The sequence below is a fragment of the Ischnura elegans genome, chromosome 3 (genome assembly GCF_921293095.1).
Source record: "Ischnura elegans chromosome 3, ioIscEleg1.1, whole genome shotgun sequence".
Lineage (NCBI taxonomy): Eukaryota > Metazoa > Arthropoda > Insecta > Odonata > Coenagrionidae > Ischnura > Ischnura elegans.
The window spans coordinates 7,261,782-7,276,247 of NC_060248.1; the positions used below are offsets into that span (position 1 = coordinate 7,261,782).

At 40.0% G+C, this 14,466-nt stretch overlaps 1 protein-coding gene across 7 annotated transcripts in view; it reads left to right on the forward strand.

Moving 5' to 3' along the window:
- The window catches only part of LOC124155400 (zinc finger protein 37-like), a 159,662-nt gene that overhangs the window by 39,060 nt on the left and 106,136 nt on the right, over positions 1–14,466 (forward strand). For all 7 annotated transcript variants that reach the window (XM_046529183.1, XM_046529184.1, XM_046529182.1 and 4 more), the window contains one exon: positions 5,579–5,878. In XM_046529183.1, the coding sequence (XP_046385139.1) occupies positions 5,579–5,878 (300 nt within the window). The remainder of the gene's footprint in view (positions 1–5,578; positions 5,879–14,466) is intronic.

The window sequence follows — 14,466 nt, forward strand, 5'->3', positions numbered from 1 at the left end:
AAAGATAGAAAGTGCCTATAAGTTTGTCGAATTAAGCATTATGACTGTTTACAGCCTATATGTATGTCTTACTCGATTGTTCATCAAGGGAAATTTGCAATTGTACTCCACAAGAGCTGATGTACGTAACCATGACAGCAGAGCAAAGAGTAAATTAGATATGACTCAATGTAGGCTGGTTAAATCTTTTAACTATGAAAACCAGGCAATAAAGTACTTCAACATGTTGCCCAACTCAGCAAGAACGGTTGACAACAATGTCTTCCGCAGGGCCCTGAAAAAATTCTTCACATCTAAACCCATATATGTACTCACTGGAGGAAATTGATTTCTCCGCTATCAGCTTTTAAATGTTCTTTTGTACTTTGTTCCAAATTGTATGATTTCTCTCTGGTATTACTTATTACTGTGTCCTCACATGAGGTGTATTAATTGACAACATCTACCACACTCATTATTGTGCTACAGATGAGTAAAGATATTATTATTATTATTAGTGCTAGATATCCAGGTAACAATAAAAATTTTGGATAAATGCTGGAGTCAGTGTGCAAAACGTATAAAAACATTTCTGCACTCTAAGGGTTAAATTTACCCTTAGTCGACATTCCTTACTCCATATTGTGACGTGGTGGGTGAGGGAGGAGGGTTTGCTGGGAGGGTTGGTGGTTGGACAGGTTGTCGTGGGGCATGGGTCAGTTGGGGGGAAGAAAGGGGAAGTGTTGTTGTGGGCGGGGCTCTTTGCCGATGGCTGGCGTTCACAAAAAGAACAAGAGCTTGCTACTCAGATTATGAGTATGATAGAAAATTCAGTGCAATGAAAAAAAACAACCAGGAAAAATACACAGAAATACATGAAATTATTGATCAATCGTCTTCACTTTAAGCACACTACTGGCCAGTGAAAAGAACCAAAATTAATCAGCTTTTACCCAGATCAAATGACTATTAGATAAATTAAAAAAATGGAACAAGTATCTTCACTTCTAATCAGTCTTTGGCTTGAGTACAAAAAAAATGAAGTGACAACGCCAACATTACGGCCAGAACCCTCTAAGCTTCTGTCCACGGCACGAGGCCGTGAAAAGCAGCAGGTTTCAGACGAGACAGCTTTCCGCCAGTCGTCGTTCACGACACGGAAGAGAAGAGTAGGGCAAGCAATTAGCACGACCATCAGTGACATTTATTCAATAGTTCTTGAGTCAACATCATGGATAGGTGCGAATTTTAATTTAATAATTTAAATTCTTATAAAATGTTTATCTATGCTGCTGATATATAAACTTTAGTTTAGGAAACCTCGCTAATAATATGGAATTTGTAATTAACAAATTAGTAACTCATTTGGTAGATTATTATTATTAAATTTCTTTATAAAGTAATCATATTAATATTAATTCTTAAAATTATTTTTGGGCATAGAATACATAAAATATCAATACTAAAGGATGAAAATGTAATCGATCTTAACACTTTCATGTGGACTGGGGAGTTCATCATAGGGTAATTCCACATCAATTCAACATAAAAAAGTGACATTTTTCAACAAAGAAACAAAAAGGAATACGCATCTGATGGACCCTTTGGCCAACAAAACTTATGAGTATGAATTTATTGATTTAACATTCTCAAAAATGACTGAGAAATATGATGAAGGAATACAGAATTTCTTTAATTAAATATGTAAACTAAAAGTGCGAAATCAGCTCTTCACATAATCCATCGCTAACGCACATTACCTGCCTCTAGAAGCATCATTGCAAGAAATACCTCATACTGCAAGGTTTTTTTCAGCGAATAGGTTGTATAAAGAGTTCTGTTTCGTCTGCGTTATATCACGCGGGGAATACTTCTTAAGATATTCCGCTAGGATCTGAGTCCTTTCTTCCACGACTTCGGGTTTACACTGCAGGCATCACCAGCAATTAAGAAGGGAGGTAATGCTTTACTGCTTTGATTTATTATAACCAACTTTCTGAACTATCGAAGTTTTCGATGCTCAATCTATCACTGAAATACACCGCTTTAGGCTTAAACATAGCCATTAGCGAAGCCTTAAGCCATAAGCCTGTCTCAGTAGTTCCCACAGATTGAAGTGGTCAAAACCACCCGAACGAAGCTCCTTCTTATTCTTCATGATCTGCAATCCTCGGGCACTTTTGTTTGTTTTTTTTATTGTGAAGAGCAAATAGGAAGACAAATTAATTACACCACTCTCATATTACTCTTACATATTATTATTTTTATTTTCTTGCATAGGTGTGTTTTGTGTTTTTTAACCATCGTGTCTACCTTCAAATGCTCTCTAGTCACACAACTCTTGGACATGTGGGCATTATGCTGACTGTTTTCTGCCATCCAAGGAACAAATGAAGATAGAGCATTTGCGAATGTTAATGCCACAATATTTTCACCAAAACGAACTATTTATTTATCGAACGACAGTTTACTACATGAATTTGAGACTGACCTCTCCATGTTAACGTCATTTCTAACAGATCGCTAGCAATTACAGAGATTAGGGACTCTGGGTGAAGGTTTTCTGGCGATGGAAACTTGCCAACCCCAAAAGGGCCTTGTAAAAACGATTTTTTTACACGCTAACCATAGGATCAATTGATGGTGCCTTGGCTATCTCTCGTAATGGTGGGGGTCTTGCAATAGCCCATACTCGCTTTAACAAGGTTCCACGGTAGGTATATCCTTTGATAAAAATGCTAGAGCTTTGTTTAGACATTTCAAATGCTCAGAAAAGAATGTGAAATACAATTCAAATGAAATAATTTCAAGAGGGAGTAACAAGTGTGCGAGCATCATGAAATCGACATTTAGACAATTAATTGACCACACACCCTCACTGCTGGGAACGTCGTAAACTTGTGAAGAGTAGAGCGTGAGTGCCCCTGGAATTGAAGGCAATCGTGGAATTCCTGAATGGAAAAGGGTTTGCAAAAGGAAGGAGGCAAGGCATATTAGTGCAACAACTCCTCTCACGGATTCAATACTAAAATGGACCAAAAAGTGGACCTATCTTCGCTTCAACTTGCTCTTTGAGGATTGCCTTCACGAGGCCATCATATCTCTTTTTGCGACCAATTCAAATGAGGTCCCCTCTATTGTTGAGGTGTTTCGGAGGCTTCTCTCTCCTCTGCCTCTATTCTTAGCGATCCTTCATGACTCACTCTGTTGGTACATTTGTTTTGGTAAGCAGCCCTCATTATTGTTTATTTCCACTTGACATTCAGATTCTTTTGTCATCAGTGTTGCGAATAGTGCCACTCGTGACTCTGATGTACGCATTTTAAAGTGTGCTGGTTGATAGCATATCTAGGTACCAAATGGGGAATCCTCCATTGTGTAATACTCTTTCGATGGGCGTTCGAGAGGGTAGCGGGGAGGGTACGCCGGCGGCCTTCACCCTTATTAATCCATTTAGTCACAGCTGTCGGACAATACCGGAATAGAAGTGCATAACCTAAGTTCCCAAACCTTCATAGCCACTCGAGAGGCGTCTTCATAGACCGTAGTCTCCTTTCCTGCGTGCGCAGATCTAAAAATATTTCATCAATTCTCTAAAAGTTGGTAACATCGATTTGTTTAATGCCGACGAGGCGCCAAATAAGGGACAAGTCGTCTCACTACGCATCGTTTTTTACCTTTTACCATCTTCTGATTTATATTATCAAAGATGAACTACCTCCTAGCAGCATGCGCGGGATGAATTTTGCTGCATTAGAGGCGTGGGAGGGGGAGAAGCGAGCGTGGAGGGGAAGGGATCGGCCTGCGGCTCTGGTATCCGCGACGCTGCGTGGGCGTTGGAATATTTTCTTCGCGGACGCGGACTCAAATTAGGCATCATGTGGCTAAACGGTGGCAGATACGTCAAAATGCACGAAATTTTTACCATAGAAGGGCAGTAACTCGGCAAAATCTATAGGGAATGACCATTAAATATTATATTTTTCGAATTTTGACCCTCCCCCCCTAAATTGCATTTGAGCGAGGGTCAGGGGTTCACGTATAGGTCTCAAATTTTTCAGGCCTTATTTTTCATCGGTCCCACAACTTTTTTTCATTGGGCCAGATGGATTTGAAATAAATCGATTTTTGCGATCCGCCCTAATGTTGAGGGTGTGGGGGTAAACCTGGAACTGTCATTTTATTGGTGTTCTTGTATTGTTGCTTTTTTTTATTTTTTCTACCCTTAACATTACCCTGGAAGAGTCAATTCCTTTACTTCAAGTATCCAGTTTTGGATTTTGATAGAAAAGTCTAGCTAGGGCAACATTTTTCCTGATCATCAGATTTATATTGTATTAGGTTGTAAGAAAAAGGTGGTTAGTTAATTTTCTCTCCAACATAATAATTATGTAATGCTAATAAGTTTACTATATGAAGAGTAGACAATACATACACACTCTTTTCATTAACAATCTTAAAGAAATAGATTCTCTGGAAAATTAAAAATTCTCTCTTGAAAACTCTGGAAATCTCAAGCAATAATAAAATGTTCAATACACTTACCACCTTAGTAGAAGGTGATTCTCTAGAATGTTCTGTTCCATCAAGATTACCGTATTTGCACGAATCTAAGACGAGGTTTTTTTCCCTCCTAACTCCTGCAGAAAGGAGGGTTCATCCCTCAATCGAATACAAAATTCTCAAAGTCAATCGGGTTGCATAATTTACGTGGGAAAAATTATGGACACCTGAGTTTGCCACCTGATAGCTATGCAACAAAAAATCAATGTCAAGAATAGCTGAGCTGTAATTTAGCATATTTAATTTTGCGTTCAAGTAAAAAAAAAACATTTTCCATTTTTGGGCATAAGGCAAAGATTTGGTGCGTGCCGATCAGTTGCCGGGTGCACTTCTGCCGTGTCCTTGCCTGCTTTAACCTGGGTTCAGCTCCATTCAAGTTAAAGGTCGATCGATTCACAAAATGTTGGTGTGATTGGTTACAATTTACCTAAACTGTAATGTTAAAGCCTCAATGCTGTCGTGGAATAAACTGCTATGATGGCATGATCGTGTGCCAGTTGCCTTCGGAGAAGCTCCGTGTTCCTGTTTTCCAGCATTGCAGTCCAAAATCATGCTCAGTGATCACAAATCCTAGTCCCAATGCAGTTCCATCGTGAGCAATTTGCACGTGACGTGACTCCATAGTGCAGTGATTGACTGTGTAGTTTCTGACGTCGTCCAGTGGTTTTCAACCATTTGTGCAAACCACTTTTCTGAATCCACACATCACACAGCCACAGAAGTGTGGTTTTCAGAAATCAGGTCATATATATGGAGCATTAGGAACAGGACTACAATCGCATTTTTGCCACTCATTATTGTTAATTTCCACTTGACATTCAGATTCTTTTGCCATCAGTGTTGCGAATAGTGCCACTCGTGACTCTGATGTACACATTTTAAAGTGTGCTGGTTGATAACATATCTAGTGACCAAATGGGGAATCCTCAGTTTTGTAATATTCTTGTTATAAACTTTCCAAGCCTATGATTGACTTTAGATGTGTATTTTTTAGTGGGCTAATTTGTAGTGACCTTGACCACTTTGCATTTTGCAGGTATCCACTTTGCCTATCCGTGATGTTGTGAAAGAAGAAAATGTCACGAATGTGGAGAATTCCACTGAAACGGTGACTGATGCGGATACAACGAAATACGTTACTGAATTGGATAGCCATTCAGACGCAAATGAAAACCTTGTGGATGTGAAGAATCGCCGTGACTCTTCTGAAGTCCTTGCTGTAGTGGAGAACTCTGAGAATTGTGCTGTGCACCATATTGTAGCAGGGAGCCATGCAGACCGTAAAGAAAACGCTTGTGAAGTGGAGGGCACTATGGACTCGGGTGCCGTTGGGAGGGTAAGAGCAAGTGGTTTCACCATGGTGGCAGTTGAGCATTGGTTGGTAACAAAACGGCAATCATTACATACAGTGAAACCTCTATTTTACACTTTTGAATGGACCACTTACAAAAAGTGCAAAATTGAGGATATTGTAAAATAGAGTATCATTGTTTAAAGGCGGTATTGTTTGGGACCTGATAAAAACTGTGCAAAATCAGGTAAAATGTATAATGGGGGAATGTAAAATCGAGGTATCACTGTATATCGTAAGAGGTGTTATTTATGTTGTCTATGCTTAGTTTGATAGTGCCATGTTGAGGGTGTGGGGGTAAACCTGGAATAGGGGAGTTTCCTTTATCAAAGAAAATGAAAGGCGTTGATAGCGATTCGTTACCCACCATTAGTGTATTCATAACATACAAATTATTTGGTTTTAGAAATACCGCTTTAGACGAATGGCAATGGTCAATTTTAACCGCATTTGAAAAAGGCAAGATTGGCGCCCATGCGATTCCACTCCACGTGACGTCACAGGGACCTACTTTCTATATGAGTAGATAGGAGATTTACATCGTCTGAGATTACCAATGCATGCATGAGGCACAGAGCTCAGGGAAACATGTCTTAATAATCACCTATTAAAACTGGCTAGGGTCGGAAAGTTTTCTTCGTTTGATAAGGTATTAATAGAGGTCCGTGAAAGTGGTTTTATTTTTTGCTAAAATTCGTTTTAAAACCATGTGATTTCGGTGTTGTAGAAAATCTTGGCGGTGTTATTATAATGTTACATTTTTCCCGGTGTATAGGCGTTTTATTATTTTATGGTACTTGTTTCATTAATACCTATACTTTTATTAAGCATTTTACTTAACATTTAAAACAATTTCGATAGCACAAAATTTCTGATAAAAGAACATGAAGAAGTGGTTCAATTTATATTGGTTCAAGGTATATGAATGGTTCAAGTATGTAGTCTTAGCTAATACAATCAGCAAACGGCAAAATCCCCACTACCTTATATGTGTATACTTCGAGAGCCATTCCGGGATTTTTGCATTGTCAAGTTTCTCTACACTAAATAAAGCCTTTAAAAATGCTTCTGTAGTAGCAACAACAAGCTCCTCCTTTCCTTTCTTTGAGTGAGTGACTGTGTGTTCAAATGATAGCTGTTGTTTTGTGGGTCCCCTTTCTTTTGCATGTTTATGTGTATCGCTACTGATGTGCTTTAACAAAGTGTCACATCTTTTGAATTAAAATCTTTTATCACAAACTTTGCACAGTAATACTCTGTCTTTCACATAACATCCTTCTCAACTAAATTCACTTACCCTGGTGTGAAGAGTATCACTAGCTTTTGGCATTTTAAAATTCCTATCCTTCGTTCAATATTGAAAGCTGGAACTACGATAAAAAAAACAGTCTAACCCCAAAACACAACCTATCACGGTGGTGTTTTCAAACTGAGTGCTGGGTAGCTGCAGTACTGTATAACTTACAAATTGTCTGAAATGTTTCATGTCGTGGGTTCCCTTTCGATACCCCTCACCCAGGTGTTGAGGGAAGATGGGACAGCAGCTAGATACAACAAAGTCGCTTAGTTTTGATTACAGCTGTTGCCAATCAGTCAGGAAAGGCAGAGAAAGAAGCGCACATAACAAAACATAATCGGATTCAAAGAAACTTGAAACATTATTTCCCATTTATGGATCCTTAAACATCTAGAATGAGACGCTTTCTCACCTGAAGAATTAGGTCTTAGATTTGGCCAATGTCGAAATGATTTTTTTGCATTGTAGCTCAGTGGAGAGCTGAGCAGTGGAGAGCGGTGAGTCGCCGGAATTACTGCTCGGCATTGACGCGTATCGGGCGTGTGAGCTTGTATTTCCGGTCCTCCGCGGCCGCGCTAAATTTCTTTCCGCGCATTTTTAATTCATAATATCTAATTCTTCAGGTAAGAAAGAGGCAGTGATAAGTTTAACGGCAAATTCTGGCGGATAAATCACCACAGTGCGCGATATTACGCGGATGCGCGAGACTAAACGAGCCTATTGACCTTGGAATCGTAATGAGATAGAGCAAATGAACGTCGGCAGCGTTAAACAATAAAGGCTTATGTTTTAATAGATTACGACTCATTACATATGATTTTTTCGCTAATCCACCTAAAATCGCAAATAACGCAAAATTTCGTTTTAAATAACCGATTTCGCGTTATTTCGTGTTATTTCGTGATATCGCGTCTCGCGAAATTCACGGACCTCTAGGTATTAATAATCCTTATTCAAGCCAAGCACTACCAGCTAGCAGGGCACCTGGCTATCTGCTAGCGTCCTGCATCATCAGCGCTCAAAGCTCTCGCCCAAGGTCACCTCACTTGCGGCAGCGGGAACCAGAACGATGTCACACGGAGATTTCCTGGCATTCATACTTAGCCGTCGCGTTATCGCGCACTTGAAAATTTTCAATTTTCATTTAATCGCGAAAAATAGATATCGTCATTTAAAAATCTAAAAGCGTGAAATGCATACTCCAGGAGTATTTTTCGATTTAGGCAATAAAAAGATAATAGGAAACCACCCTATCGTCATTTTATTGATGTTCTTGTATTGTTGCTTGTTTATTTTATTTTGTGCCCTTAACTTTACCCTGGATGAGTCAATTCCTTTAGTTCAAGTTTTCAGTTTTGGATTTTGATAGAAAAGTCTGGCTAGGATAAAATTTTACATGAGCATCAGCATTACATACAGTGGAACCTCGTTAAAGCGAGTACGGGCTATAGCGACACCCCCGCTATTACGAGAGATAGCCGATGCACCTTCAATTGACCCTATAATAAGCGTGTTAAAAAATTCGTTTTTACGAGACCCTTTCGGTGTTGGCTCTCGCCATAGCGAGGGTTTCACCGCCGGAAGACTTTCATCAAGACTCCTTAACCTCTGTAATTGCTAGCGATCTGTTAGAAATGTAGTTAATGGAGTGCTCAGTCTCAAATTTATTTGGTAAACTGTCGTTCGATAAATATAATGATGACGAAACAATGCTTTGCATGATTTTTATTCAGTGCGGCGCTTATAAATTGTTTGAATAGTTAGTCATTATTTGAGTAAGGAAATTTAGTGATGCAAAAAAACATCGCCTTTCGTCTGGATTAATGCTTACGTTTATCGGATATCTGTCGCCGCACCATTCCTGTTCCTATATATCTGTTCGCAAAAGGTATATTGGCTATTATTTGCTCCACCTCCGGTAAAGCGACAATTCGCTATAGCGAGTGTTTATTAGTGCACCGTGGGGTGTCGTTATATCGAGGTTTCACTGTATATTGTATTAGGTTATAAGAAAAGGGTAGTCAGTTTATATTCCCACCAACTTGATAATTTTAAATTTTGCTGCTTTTTTATTGCATTCCAATCATGCATTGAAAATAATTCTATGATGCTAAGAAGTTAATCATACAAGGAATAGAGGATACATTCTCTTTTTTTTGACTAGCTTAAAGCAATAGATTCACTGAAAAATTAAAAATTCTCTCTGAGGAATCTCAGGCAATTACAAAATGTTCAATGCACTTACCTCCATAGCAAGGGATGATTCTCTAGAATGGATGTAAGCTTGTAACTGTAATGGAATGACAATTCTTCATCAAATTTTTGAAGTTGAAATCATTATCATTTTGTCTCCAATGCTAATCTTACAAATAAAGGTCAACTCCAACACAGTTCCATACAATTAATTTTGTAAAATCTTTTTATTTAATTATACAAATGTCTTCGTAATTATGCAGTCAACTCATCAGTAAGTTCAGTGTGGAGGGATGGGTGGCTCTGCATCTTGCCAATTGATGAGAAGTCAATGAATCGAATGCATTTCTAAAGCAGTTGAACGTGTTTTCCCAAACGGCCTTTGCACCCTCCATTCGGTGTACCTACTTGAGTGGTGTGACCCACCCAGTGGTGAGCCATGCCGAGGTTCGTCTTTTAGCCACTGCCTAGCGGTGGTGCTGCACTCCCCTCCTTCAGCTCCTGGTGGAAAGGAAGCGGAGGAATGTGGCGCAGCCAACATTCTAGCCCACGGCTGCTAGAGACTACACTAAAATAGAGCTAGAGGCCCTGAAGGTTATTTTTTTCTGATCGTTAGTAGTGTTCCTAGTTGTGGATGGAGGCAATTTTGTGTGTCACCTCCGAATCTGAGAATGTGAAAAAATATTGTAAATTAGCTCCTGATTGCCGAGCTGCATATGAGTTTCACATTTCCTCGATGTTTTCAAACGCTGAGGCACCAGTATTATTTTATTTTAATGCATAGCAACACTGGGCTTATTATTACCTTTAGAATTCCCTTCAAGAAACAGCACGTGTGCAGTAAATTCTCAATTATACTATGTCAGCGGGACTGGAAAATAGGTACTTTTAAAATGTACTTGTTATCATTTCTCAACATATTTAGTTGAAGTATTGGCTCACTCGAGTGAATTCCCAAAAATAATTCTCCAAAACGTGTACCTTAACCTCATTTAATTTTCGTGTTTCTTTCTCCAGCGTGTTGAAAATTATGCAAAGTATCATTGATATTGAAAAAAGATTTTCTTAGTTTTAGCACTAAATTTAGTCGTACCATAATTGTAAATAAATAGAAGCGTGGATAGGACAAAGCAAATAACTAATTTCAATTGAAAAGTCTGCAGGGAAGAAGAGAGACAAGTTTATAATTACACAGACACTTCTTACCCGGTAGGTATCAACGGCATTGATTACGCTGAAAAAGTATGTAATTGAATTCGAATTTAAGTATACCGGGACTAGCCACGGTGATAACTTTTACGGGAGTCACCCGCAATGCACAATTGTGCGAAAAATCCACAGAGAAAAAATCATTCGCCTTGACCGGGATTCGAACCCGGATCCCTCGATCGAATCCCGGTCAAGGCGAATGATTTTTTCTCTGTGGATTTTTCGCACAATTGTGCATTGCGGGTGACTCCCGTAAAAGTTATCACCGTGGCTAGTCCCGGTATACTTAAATTCGTCAAAGAGAGAACACCTATATGTGTTCAAAGTTCGGACTTTACTCTCCGGCTGTGGCGCCGTGCGCACGATTTGGACTGCTCGTCGCATAATATGCTCAGCAGTCCATACCACCTTGTCCGGTATAGTCCACAAATTTCCACAGGGATGAATGACGCCTCGGTAATTGAATTGTTGGCAGAGAGGTAGAATGAGTGCCTTTCCTGGACAGACATCCGAGGAGAACTTAATTTGATTATTATTTAGTTTTTCCTTTCTCCCTTCCACTATAATATTCATTTCTGTTTATGGCACAACTATTTCTAGCGCTAAAACTTTAAAAACATTTTTTTCTAGATCAGCGTTACATAGCATCATTGAAATATAGTGAAGAATGAATCCCAAAAACTAAAGAAGGGCAACATATTTAGGTACAGTTTTCAAGAGGCATATTTTCAGCATCTTTAAAGTTTGCTGATCATGTTTATAATAGGTTTACAAAACCAAAAAATAAGCTCATAATTTCAAATTGGCATTAGGCTTTAGCTCAATCTTTTCAAATATTAAGCAGATTGCTAATTTTTAAATCCCATGAACATAAAATAACTACTATTGTCCACAAACTTCAACAGGGGCAAATGACGCCTCGGTAGCTTAACTGGCGAAAACAATCGGCCAGAAATCAAGGTTTTTGGGCTCGAATCCTGGTCAAGGTAAATGATTTTTCCTCTGTGGGTTTTTCACACAATTGTGCATTGTGGGTGACACCTGTAAAGTTATCACTGAGGCTAGTCCTGGTATAAAGGAATTGAATTTAAAAAGTTGGTGTTTTGCTTGGTTTTCCCCAATACGCGCTTCCTGCTTCCTAACTTGACTAAAATGATTAGGATCAGTTACGAGGATATTGAGGCAGGTATCTTTGCCTAAACAGATTGGGAGGGCATGCTAATCCACCAGGTCTCACGGGAGCAAAGACAGACTAAAAATATGCCGAGAAATGACAAAACACGTGTTGTAGCCAATGTACTGAATGTGGTTAATAATGTTTTCCTCTTCTTCTCCTTGATTATGAAAAATACTTCTCCAGCCTCTCTCCCGTTAGAAACTTGGCCCCGTTGCCGGTAGAGATGAACCATGCGCTTCCACAGCCAGAGAGCATTCCAAGGGGGTGGGGTGAATAAGAGTGGGATGGGTGGTGGCTGGTGGTTGAGGAAGTGGGGGCAATTTAAAGAGAGGTGCAGCACATGGGAGAGGAGGAGAGGGGGGGTGGAAAAAGGGCCTTGCCTGAGGCTACGTTTGGGGGCCGTGTTTGTTATGATGTACCCAATATTTAAGATACTCCTCACTTTCATCTTCATCTTCACTGCTATCATGTATGTCCGCTGCTTCTTCTCCACATTTTTCTGCTTAGACTCTTGTAGGCACCAACTGAAGCCCTTTGCACATTCTCTCATTAATTTAGTTCAAGCCCACGCCTTACAATTCAGTGCTTCCAGGACGAAAGACAGGCAGACACCGGCTGCCTCGTGGATAGATAGCAAGGTACCGTATAAGCGCGTGTAAGAGGCGCACCTTTTTTCCCAGAAATTGCACCCGAAAATGGGGGTGCGCCTCTTACACAAACTTCTTATCTTCCCCTCCTCCCTTTCCTCAGTCACAAGCTCAAGAGGAAGTGAGTGGCCTTGGTTTTCAGCATGAATCAGTCATCTAAAAACCAAGGTCAAAAACAAGCGGAAGGCAGGGGAGTTTCTCCCTTAGTGACGTATATTTACAATGCTCCTGCTTGCGTTTCTTACTCGTAAGCATCTCGTCGGTACCTGCGATTTGAACATGGTAGAGATCGCGCGTGGTATTTCGCTCCGGTGGGCGCACTTAATTTACTGCTAAGTGCTACGAGTGGGCATACCACGGCATTTATACTGCATATAGTAATCGCTTATCAAACGTAGAGAAACTCACAGTTTTGAAGGGCAATTCCTGGTCAATAATCAACATCTGTCTTGCCGAGTAATTCAATTAAGCTGAGGGCCTGATTTTTCAAAAATCATCTTCAGACATTATTATTTGGGTTATTGCAATTGAAAATTATATTGGTGTCAAAACTGCTGCTTAAAAAATTCAAACGAGTATGTTCATTGTTTGACTAAAAGGCGGATGGAAGAAATCGGAAATGCTTTAAGTGAAGAGCACTGAAGGAGAGGTAGAGGGGAAGGAGCTCGCTCCCACTGCCTTTCACGCAACAAGACTATGGGAGAAGGAGAAAGGGAAGAACACGTCCGATCTTGCATGTGACGTCGGTGCCTTCAAAGCGAAGGGGCGAAGACGCAGCAATGTGGTATATGCAGTTTGAGTTGCCTGAAATTTCCAGTCCGTCTTGTCTTGTTTAAATGCGCTCATGCTAAGCTTGTTTCTTTTGAAATTGTGCTGTTTGGACTATGTTGAATATAAGTAACCTTGTAGTGAGTATAAATCTTTGTGTCAATAAATTCGAGCTTAAAAAAATTAAATGCTGTCAGATATGTGTCCTTTTAGGTCTCATTCTTTTTTGAACCTCGTGCATTTAATACAATCATACAATTGCTGAAAGCTTTCGAGATATTTTCAAGCTGAGTAGGTGACTCGCCTAGAATTTGGGATGCAGAAACTGGGAGAATTAAAGGAGGGAGACTGAAAAAGGTCAGTTGGTGAGACGGGATAGGGATGAAACAAGTTTCGATTGTTCCCTCATAAGTTGATACATATTTTCCTTTGATGCAAGTGATTAATGGCCTGTGAGTTATCAGAAAGGAAAAAAAAACGTCACAGGCATGGGCTAATGGAGGGCCGGGGATGATTTTGTGAAATCTACGCTGTGGTTATTTTCTTACAGCACTGAGATTCCTCCGATTGTTGTCCAATCTCTTGGGAAGAATCTAGCTCTCACGCTATGTTCCTGTTATGTTTTGCTTTAAAATTTTTCACGGCTGATATTCTATTGCAATACAGCAGACTCCCGATTATCCGGCTGCGGTTTATCCGGGTTGCGGATTATCCGTGCATGATTTTAACTCTCGCTCAATTTTTCCCGCGATCTTATAAAAAAATAAAATTGGACCCAAAATTATCGGAATTACTGCATTAATGCTAGGATACACCAGGCTTATCATTTCCGTCAGAATCCCGTTCGTAAAACGGAAGCGATCGCGCGCTAGCTGCATTCAAGGGATCACCGAGTTCGTGTTTTCCAAGCCTAGCAGTGCGCGAACGCACTCCGTGATCACGGATACACGTCCGGCAGCAGTTGCAACCCGGGCAACTTGTGCGAGACGCGACTGCGTGGCGTGGTGCCTGACGATGTAGTTTCCGACGTCGAGCAGTTGTTTTGAAGCGTTTGTGCAAATCACTTTTCTGTATCCGCGATCACACAGCAACGATAGTGTGGTTTTCGAAACCAGGCCTTACATGGAGCATTAATAATACGAGTACAACCATGTTATTGCCGCAAAAAAGATCGCGAACTGGCGAAGAAAGCTCTCATTGAGTCCAGGAAGCACGCTAATAAAGCAGAATAATGGCATAAATAATAATATATTGTTTGTTTTACGTAAATTATGATCATTAC